The sequence below is a fragment of the Daucus carota genome, chromosome 7, assembly GCF_001625215.2.
Source record: "Daucus carota subsp. sativus chromosome 7, DH1 v3.0, whole genome shotgun sequence".
Classification (NCBI taxonomy): Eukaryota; Viridiplantae; Streptophyta; class Magnoliopsida; order Apiales; family Apiaceae; genus Daucus; species Daucus carota.
Window position 1 is genome coordinate 7,993,813 of NC_030387.2, and position 9,610 is coordinate 8,003,422.

A 9,610-nucleotide genomic window follows, 5' to 3' on the forward strand; every position below is an offset into this window, starting at 1 on the left:
ATATTATAAACTATGTTTTATTTTAAAAGAAAATATACATATATTTATTATAAATATACATATTTATAATTAAATATTAATATTTAACTATTAGATTATATTTATTTCGTGTACCTCGTGTCGTGTCGTGTACCCGAAGGGTAAACACAAAACTGACACGACATCTCAGTCGTGTACTTCGTGTCGCGTACCTTTTCGTGTCGTGTACTCAAAATGCAAACACAAACACTAAATTTTCGTGTCATTTTCGTGTCGTGTGAAAATTTGCCGGGTCTACATATAACGTATAGATTCACAATTTTGAGCCTTTTTTTATAGATAACCAAGTCTATAAGAATTTTTGCAGAAATACTGTCACCCTTTAAAACAAATTGCAAAATTACTATATTCCCAAAAAATATTTGCAAAAATACGGTGGCATATGCAACCATATATGCAACTGTTAGCAACCATATATGTCACGAGAAATGCGACTTTGAAAAAAAATCAAAATTATATTTATTTGCATAATAAGTTGTAACTGGTTGCAAGACGGAAAAATGAATACTCCTGCAGGGCCAAACATTGCAACATAAAAAAGCAACTAAAACAACAAATTAGATATATCTGATTGAAAACAAAGATGGCTAGTGTTGTGTGTTTGATTGCGTGATTGGGGTGTCGGGGAAGTCGTCAAAGACAACTAATAAGCGGCGGCGTAGTAGTCGACGAGGAGGAGGCACGGCTGAGTGGTATAGCAGTCCGGCGGAGCTGTTCGACAGAGGTGGAAGAGAGAATGATTAGGATCAAATTGCAAGGAGGTCGTAGGAGATGAAGCGGTGGGCTGGTGGCGATGTGAAGGAAAAGTACGGAGGTCGGTGGCGAGGGCTGTTGCAGTCAGGCAACCGGAGCTGTTGTACAAAGGTGGAGGAGAGAATGATTAGGGTGAAATTGCAACGAGGTTGTAGGAGATGAAGCGGTGGTGATTGTTAAGCGGCTGGTGGCGATCGATGTGAAGGAAAACTATGGAGGTCAGTGGCGAGGACTAGGACGGCTACGTCGCGTATTAGTTTGAATTTTTGGGGAAGATAAATCGAGTGTGAGGGAGAGAGTGAGAGATAAGTAATAAAGAAATGAAAAGGTGAATTAAAGAAGGTAGTATATTTGCAAATAAGATCTAAAAAATAGTATATTTGCAAGATTTTAGAGAAGTTAGTATATTTGCAAATAAGATCCAAAAAGTAGTATACTTGGTAAATTCCCCATATTTTTTTAACAAAATGTTCTTGTTTAGTATAAAAGTTTAATCATTTAACTTTTATTCAGAAGAAAAAAAATTAAAATAATTGATCAAACTGTATTTTATCATAGTAAATGTGTGCCTAGTTCTCGTTCTCCAATATAAACTATTAAGAGGGACATGGGGTATATCTTTTACAGAGTCAATAATGAGTTTGATAATTGACAGATTTTCTAGTTTCTGCTCGGAAGCAGGGACGTATTTAGAGCGAGGGCAGTGGGGGTACTTGCCCCGAGTGACCTTCTCAGTATGTATATATTTCTACTCTCACTTTTATGAAATTGTATGTTTGCCATCATGGTTGAGTTGCTTTATGTTAATCCAGGAGGTTAATCCAGGAGGTCCAGGTTCGATTCTTTTGGCTAGTCCGGCTACGTCCCTGCTCGGAGGCACATACAAACAATCACTTTTTAAAAGAGTGATTATTAAGTGTAGGTCGATGTACACAATAGAAATAACTTGTTCATTTAACCAAAAAAGTTGTGACAAGTATTCCTGCCATCCCAAATTAGATGACCCTTTTGGAAAAAAAAATTATCCCAAAATAGTTGAGCCTCTCTCTTTTCAATGCATATTTATCACCAATCTTCCATCCTTACTGTTTCTTATTTATCATTTCCAATGTAACATCTTACTAAAACTATAGAAAGTCAACACAATAGATAAGGGCATGGATGGAAAAAAATGAATCATTTAATACTCCTTAGTATGTGTGAAATGAGCAAAAAGCTCATCTAAATTGAGATGGAGGGAGTATCTTGAAAAGGGGCATCATGTTTGATGATTAAAACAGAAGTCAGCGAGCTTTAAATGTTCTTGAAGCATTGTTTCTCTGAAAGTGTGCCATAAACCAGAAGAAAATGTATAAGAAATGGGCAGCGATAGATTCATAAATATTCCAGTTGATGCATTCAGGACATCTTCAAATATAGGCTTGCCCCTCCGCAACTCCGATAATGACTCTACTCAGGCTTTGCACTTAATATTTGATTGAATAGTGTGCCATGCCCATGCATACTATACAAAATATAAAGACACAAAGATACCTCAGAGCTACCTCAGTGCTTACACCTTCACATATAAAAGTGATAAAAAAAATCTTCGACTATCATCTTTTCATTACAAAACAGGACGCGAGTGAACATGAGAATGCTACCAAACAAAAGAAACTAGTTATTTAGTAAAGCAGCAGCAGCAGCAATGTCAGCATATGTGGCTCAAGAAGAAGATATATACACCAAAGACGGAACAACTGACTATCGCCATAAACCAGCTGTCAAAAGCAAAACGGGAACCTGGAAAGCATGCCCTTACATCCTAGGTCTGTCCCCTTCTTTTCCGGTTTGTCTAGTGTGCGCTCATGGTCACATGCTAAGCGCTAAATTTTATGCAATATTTAGCTTATTATGATTGGCGTAGTTTCTGTTTATGCAGGCGTCCACCTGTATAAAAAAAAATAAAAAAATAGAAGCCAATTAAAATAAGCTAAATATATAAAATTTAGTGCTTAGCATGTGCCCATGACACACACTAGAAAAACCGATAACATTATACCTCTATTTTACCAATTTTATGAATTTCATGCATCAGAAGTGTCTGTGAGATCCATTGTTATTACTCGTGTAATTTGTCAAAACGTTTGTGAACAGGGAATGAATGCTGTGAAAGACTGGCTTACTACGGGATCAACACTAATTTAGTAAACTATCTCAAGTTTCAGTTAAATCAGAGCAGTGTTGTGGCAGTTAGTAATGTCACCAACTGGTCTGGCACTTGCTATGTCATGCCACTGCTTGGCGCCTTTCTTGCGGATTCTTACCTTGGTCGATACTGGACAATTGCTGCTTTCTCAATTGTCTATGTTTTCGTAAGTTCTTTTATTTTCATTATATCATTCAGGTACCTGCAGATTCTGATCTAGTTGATATGTATTAAGTTTCATATTTCACAAATTGCAGGGGATGACAATATTGACCTTATCAGCATCTGTTCACGGACTAAAACCATTGTGTGATGAACAGAAAGGGTGTCATCCAACAAGCACACAAATCGGAGTTTTCTACGTTGGACTTTACCTTATAGCTCTCGGTACAGGAGGCATTAAGCCTTGTGTGTCCTCTTATGGAGCAGATCAGTTTGATGATTCAGACGAGTCGGAGAGAAAAAGCAAGAGTTCATTTTTCAACTGGTTTTATCTTTCAATTAACATCGGTGCACTGGTGGCTGCCACAGTGCTTGTCTGGATACAAACCAATGTGGGCTGGGGCTGGGGCTTTGGCATTCCTGCTGTAGCTATGGCTCTGGCTGTCGTTAGTTTCTTCTCGGGAACACGTTTGTATCGTAACGTAAGGCCTGGTGGGAGTCCGTTGACACGGATCTTTCAGGTAATTGTGGCATCTGTCAGAAAATCGCGTGTTCAAGTGCCTATGAACAAGTCTTTGCTGTATGAGACAACGACAGACGAAGAATCTGTTATCAGGGGAAGCCGAAAACTTGATCACACAAACAAGTTGAGGTAAGATCTAGTCATATTGTAATTTCATTATCAAACCTCATCAAAAACATTATTTTTTTATATTATAACTCAAAATAAAAAAATATCAAAAAAATTACCAAACAGTTATTTGATTTCTACAACAACACTTTTTTTACGCAATTTTTAACAGCACTCTCAAACAAACCCTTAATAACTAGAGCAAAAAAATCTGAAGAAGCATGTCATTAATTATGATTAGCGGCTAATATCCAAATATTGGTCTCTAGCTTTCTTGACAAAGCAGGTGTAGAGACTCAATCTGATAAAATTAAAGACTCAATCAGTCCATGGAGACTCTGCACTGTAACACAAATTGAAGAGCTAAAGTCCATTATTGGGTTGCTGCCTATATGGGCAACAGGCATAATCTTCAGTGCAGTGTACAGTCAAATGGGCACACTATTCGTTCTTCAAGGCAACACAATGGACCTCCAGATGGGAGGAACCTTTCAAATTCCCTCAGCCTCACTATCCCTCTTCGACACGGTGAGTGTCATCTTTTGGGTGCCAGTGTATGACCGTGTCATCGTCCCTATGGCGAGGCGAGTCACGGGCCACAAAAACGGCTTCTCGCAGCTCCAACGAATAGGCATTGGCCTAGTGATCTCAATATTCGCAATGTTATGTGCTGGAACACTAGAACTGATGAGACTAAAAATGGTGAGGCAGCACGGTTACTATCACATGAAGCATATTCCGATGTCGATATTTTGGCAGGTCCCTCAATATTTCATAATTGGGTGTGCTGAAGTTTTTACATTTGTTGGACAGCTTGAGTTTTTCTATGAGCAGGCTCCTGATGCCATGAGGAGTCTCTGCTCAGCGTTGTCGCTCACCACGGCTGCACTGGGGAATTATTTGAGCACTTTTCTCGTCAACATGGTGACAGATGTGAGCACAAGAAATGGTGGTCAAGGCTGGATTCCTGATAATCTGAATTATGGTCATTTGGATTACTTCTTCTGGATGTTGGCTTTGTTGAGTGTGGTGAATTTGGGAGTTTATGTGTTGGTGGCCAAGTGTTACACTTACAAGAAGCCTGTTGATCCAATATCTCAAGATTGATTGGGTTTATGTTATTAAATTTGGTTTTGATGTTTTAATGTCCAAGCTTCTACAAAACTGGACTTATTTTCTTCATGTCATTTGTCCATTTTAAAATGATACTCAAATATTTCTTATACGATTTCCAGGATGTTCTCTAAATTTATGAAGATTTGATCTTTTTTGAAGAAACTAATAAATTTGCAAGTTACTGTTTATTTCTATATTTAAAAAAAACAAATGCGTACTACTGCTCAATGCTTGCTATGCCAAAGCTTCGATGAGAATCATGCCCACCTGTTTTGCAACTGTGTCTATTCTAGACAAATTCTAGACTCTTGTCCTGTTTCGGTCAGTACTAATTGGGAAGATATCTGCAATGGCCGATGGTTTCTAACTCAAGCTGACTCTACCAGAACCAAGGTGGCTTCTCTTTTTATTTCAGCGGCATTTTTTCACATTTGGTCCGAAAGGAACTTTAGACTGCATAACCCTGGAAAATATAACTCTGCCAATTTGCTCATCCATTTGATTAAGGATAATGTCAGAAGCAGACTTTTCTCTTGTAATGCTTTTCAGGCCAAGCTGAAAGCAGATCAGTCTCTCCTAACTTTTATCTATTAGCTATAGTTGGTTGTTTAGTGGTTTAGAGATCTAGTGCTAGTGCTAGGCTTGTTTTGTAACCTGCTAAGGTCTCAGATGGCTGCTGTTTGGAGATTCATCTCCATTTGTCGCGGGGTTTGCCCCTAGTTCGTTCTTTCCTTTTTAATATATTTTTATTTAGCAAAAAAAAAAAAAAAACAAAGAATGTGTATATGACTATATATGCAAGAAAAAGAATATTTGTGTTATATCTGACATTTTTTATCTGATAAACATATATTTGCTTCAAAAAAAATGTATGTTATACTTGAAATTTTTTATTTGATAAATAAATAATTATAATATATATGTGACGCTCTTAAACTCACATCGCGTGGATTCATGTCACCGCGACATCTCTGTAAAAGTACACTTACTCTCGCCCAAGAGGTTCGAAGTCGATCATCTCATTATTATTTCAAGTTGTTATAAATAAATAATATTATTTTATTATGATGAAAAATAATTTAAAATCTTCTTACATGTTTGTATAATTTCGACAAATATAACCAACATAGGTTATGTCTTTTTGACGAATATAATCAACATCGTGGGATTAACTGAATTTCTAGAAAAGAGAAGCGGGTGATTTGGTTGAATTTTTTTTAACATATTCTCTATATTATTAATCTATAATATTATTTAACCTGTTTTAGTTAACTTTGTATGTTTTTTTGATTTAAAAAAATGGACTTATGTACGATATCTTCTTTAGTTTAAGATCCTTTTTTTTTAATATAATGAGAATGAATCTAAACAAAATGAATCGGCAATTCACTGTGATAATTCTTTCATTCAAGAAAGTTTATCATCTAACCATCGGACATGCAAAATGATCGGGAAAATTTAGATAATAAAACTTTAATGTCCGAAAAGAGAAACCCGTCTTCTTCCATGCATCCTGAAAATATAAACAAAAGGAAACAAGGAGAATATAAGTCCATATATATAAATGATAATATATATGTATATATTATTAAAAAATGAAGGATAATATATCCAATAATTAATAATAATTAACGTCATGTGTATATCATTCAAATGGAGAAAAAAGAAATTAAATAAAGCCTCAATCAAAGTCCAAAGATGGGGCTTTGGTGAGACACTAACAAAAATAGATTATATACCAAAAATATATCCTTTAGTTTAAGATAGATGCACTTTAAATCCAATACATTAGCGACAATAATTTACATCCGTTAACTATCTAATCCGTTACATTTTGAAACCTTTCCGTTATGTTCACCCGTTAACATCAAAGTTGATAAAGATAAAATTGTTCATTCAGATTCTATCTGCATTATTTACATTTTGCACCCCTTTGATTTGGAATAAACGCACTTTACATCCATAAATATATATCTTTAATTAAATATTCGGAAGATGTTAATATATTGAGAATGCTTACTAAATGCTACAGGAAAAATAATTTCCCCTCTTTTATCATAACAAACATTATACACAATTGTAAGATATTAACAAATATTAGGTCAAATCAGGTACTTTGGGATGTGATTAATATGCTTGTCAAATTACAAAAGTAATATTTCGTGATTATTAATAGAGGAAATGGTTAATGGTTATTTTTAGCAAAATTACCGAGTTCATAACGCATTTTATTAAAACCTAAGGAATGTAAAATGTAAATGGATCTTTCTTTTAATATGTAATATGTAAAATAACTTTAGTAACGGCGACGACAAAACATGAAGGAAAAGCAGAGGGTCCAGAGTGTAACCGATTTTGAAGTTTGAAAATGCAAAATGGCTATCACAGAAATTACTGGATGCAAAGTGCATTTAGTTCCCCGCCGCCCGTTAAGTTAGGGGTCGATAAACCCTAATATTTTACAGTACCTTCTTATTTGATCGTAGTAAAATCACTGGCTCCGGTCCACCATCTGCAGCATCATAAAGTTTCTAGTCTTGGAAGGTATTCCCTCGGTTTCTTAATACTTTTCCCGTTCCTCTTTATCACGCTTACCAACACACACTTTTGATCATTAATATCTTTAATTTCGTTTTAGTATTAAATATAAAAATTTCACTATATTAAATTACTCACAAATACGAATCATGACTATATTTAGTATTATAAATTAGATGTAAATTAGTAATTTGTCTAATGTTATGAATAGTACCTACATATCAAACATTGAGAAGTTTTTAGAGACAGAGGGAGTATGTGTTTGTGTTGATTGATTTGTTTTCTGCAATAATCGAGTTATTACAGTTCCCGAGGTTGAGGTTGATGATGGATTTCCGCAAGAATTCGAAGAAATTAAAAGTGGATTATCATCCAATACTTGACACCATGGACATGGATATTACTACAAAGGTGTTTGGTGTGAAATCTTCCCCTTTTGTTGTTGCTGTCGTCTCTCGTAATCTACCTGTTGAGATGACGGGCATAAGTTATGGTCGTGGCGAAGTCCGTTTGTCGGACTACCCAGGGGAACATGTGGTTTTGAATTCAGGGACTATTATAGAGTGCGAAGAGGATGCAGCAACTAGCAAATTTGTCTCTACCATTATCGTTGCTGCCGTTCTTTTTGTGCGTACTAATGATGTTCAACCTCATGATATTAAGGTTGATGTGCATTTATTTGATGGCAGGGTATGCCAAGGTCAAGTCTTTGCTTGTGATTTTCACTACAACCTCGCTGCTGTAAGGATACAAACAGACTCCCCTCTACAAACCCCTACCCTTAAGGGCTTGGACGATGTCATGTCCATTGATCCCTCGGAGCTGCTTCAGTTGTCTCAAGATAGATCTTTTCAGCTTCGCCCTCATTCAAATTTATTCAAGATTTTTCATGGGATGAAGATCATAACCATTTGGCGTGCTCTTCGTCCCAAAAATTTTATCATTGTTAGCTCTGGTGTTTTATGCATTGATGCCCCTTATACGGAACTGGATTGCAATGAGCTTTGCTGGGTAAAAGATCGCAAAGAAGATCCTTTAGGAGAAAAGGGTGAGAACGGGGGAACAATCGTTAACTGTTTTGGAGATGTAATTGGAATGCTGTTCTATGGTTCTGCTTTCATGCCAATTAACATAGTATTAAGGTGGTGGCACCATTTTAAAAGTTGCAGGAATTACCGACGACCTTGGCTCGGTGTGGAAATTTCCAATCTCTACTCATCTCGCTTAGAGATTTTGGAACAATTTATGAGCAAGTTCCCCAACATCTCTGCAGGTGTTGTTGTAATGAAGGTTGAAGAAGATTCTCCCGCAGCTCATTGTTCTACGATACACGCCAAGGATGTCATAGTAGCTTGTGATGGCAAGCTAGTCCGTAGTAAATTGGACTTGTTTGAATTACTATGGGACAAGGTTGGGGACACTGTCGAGCTCAATGTTGTAAGACCGAGCAATGGTAATCAGTTGAAAGTCAATGTGACTGTTGGAGAGTCTACCCCGGATAGATTTTATCGTTGGCCACTTATTCATTGGACGAGATTCCACACAATACTTCCAACCCGCACCTCCACATTGCACGACGATATTAAATGGCCATAGTATGCTGCCCATAAAAGGTATCAAGTTGCCCCATGGTCAGCGAATATTTATCTGGTTTGTTTCCCTGGTATGTGAATTGGTAAGGAATAAGGATATAACTTTGAGTATTTATGTCTTTTGTTTCTCTTTGCTTGATACGGTAATGTAGTTCGAATATAGACATATAGTATCTGAAGTACCAAATCCGAGGTTGATGCTATATGTAGTCACCGCACTGTATCAAACAGAGATGATGTGGTTTGGTACGGGTTTATAATAAGGTTTGTTTAGTGTGTCCTCATGAGCACGTGCTAAGCACTAAATTGTATGAATTTGGATAGTTTTAATTGATGTGGTTGTTATAAATGCAGGGGGTCCACCATTATTAGAGATTGTAAGCAAATCAAAAGTTTCCAAATCCATAAATTTAGAACGTATTGTAGAAAAATCATTTATAATATTCTTCATCTAGGCCACACATAAAGTAAAGTATCCACACTATATCTATTATTCTAGCGGCTATTGATTTAATATATCTTTATTTGATTCATGTGGATGCAAGTAGGAGCGGGTATTATTCATTATTCACGTATTTTGAGTTAAATTAT

At 36.3% G+C, this 9,610-nt stretch overlaps 2 protein-coding genes across 4 annotated transcripts; both read left to right on the forward strand.

The window, feature by feature from the left end:
• The first annotated feature begins 2,203 nt into the window (after nucleotides 1-2,203).
• Nucleotides 2,204-5,051, forward strand: LOC108195791 (protein NRT1/ PTR FAMILY 8.1). The gene is made up of 4 exons (XM_017362751.2): nucleotides 2,204-2,600; nucleotides 2,929-3,146; nucleotides 3,238-3,794; nucleotides 4,043-5,051. The coding sequence occupies exons 1-4, from the start codon at nucleotides 2,480-2,482 to the stop codon at nucleotides 4,878-4,880; spliced, it is 1,734 nt and encodes a 577-aa protein (XP_017218240.1). The 5' UTR covers nucleotides 2,204-2,479; the 3' UTR covers nucleotides 4,881-5,051.
• A 2,190-nt stretch (nucleotides 5,052-7,241) lies between these two features.
• On the forward strand, nucleotides 7,242-9,299 carry LOC108195167 (putative protease Do-like 14). 3 transcript variants are annotated; one of them, XM_064082353.1, is made up of 3 exons: nucleotides 7,242-7,433; nucleotides 7,682-7,838; nucleotides 8,091-9,299. In XM_064082353.1, exons 2-3 carry the CDS (start codon nucleotides 7,752-7,754, stop codon nucleotides 9,021-9,023), a joined length of 1,020 nt encoding a protein of 339 aa, XP_063938423.1. In that variant the 5' UTR covers nucleotides 7,242-7,433; nucleotides 7,682-7,751; the 3' UTR covers nucleotides 9,024-9,299. The 3 variants fall into 3 exon arrangements, with proteins under 3 accessions (XP_063938423.1, XP_017217608.1, XP_017217607.1); XM_017362119.2 differs by having other exon boundaries at nucleotides 7,243-7,433; nucleotides 7,734-9,299; XM_017362118.2 differs by having other exon boundaries at nucleotides 7,245-7,433; nucleotides 7,682-9,299.
• The last annotated feature ends 311 nt before the right edge of the window (nucleotides 9,300-9,610 follow it).

Coding starts and splice junctions, on each gene's coding strand:
- LOC108195167 (XM_017362119.2), top strand. CDS start 7,752: ATGATGGATTTCCGCAAGAATTCGAAGAAATTAAAAGTGGATTATCAT.
- LOC108195791 (XM_017362751.2), top strand. CDS start 2,480: ATGTCAGCATATGTGGCTCAAGAAGAAGATATATACACCAAAGACGGA. Junction 3,147..3,237: donor TCTCAATTGTCTATGTTTTC/GTAAGTTCTTTT, acceptor CACAAATTGCAG/GGGATGACAATATTGACCTT. Junction 3,795..4,042: donor GATCACACAAACAAGTTGAG/GTAAGATCTAGT, acceptor ATTGGTCTCTAG/CTTTCTTGACAAAGCAGGTG.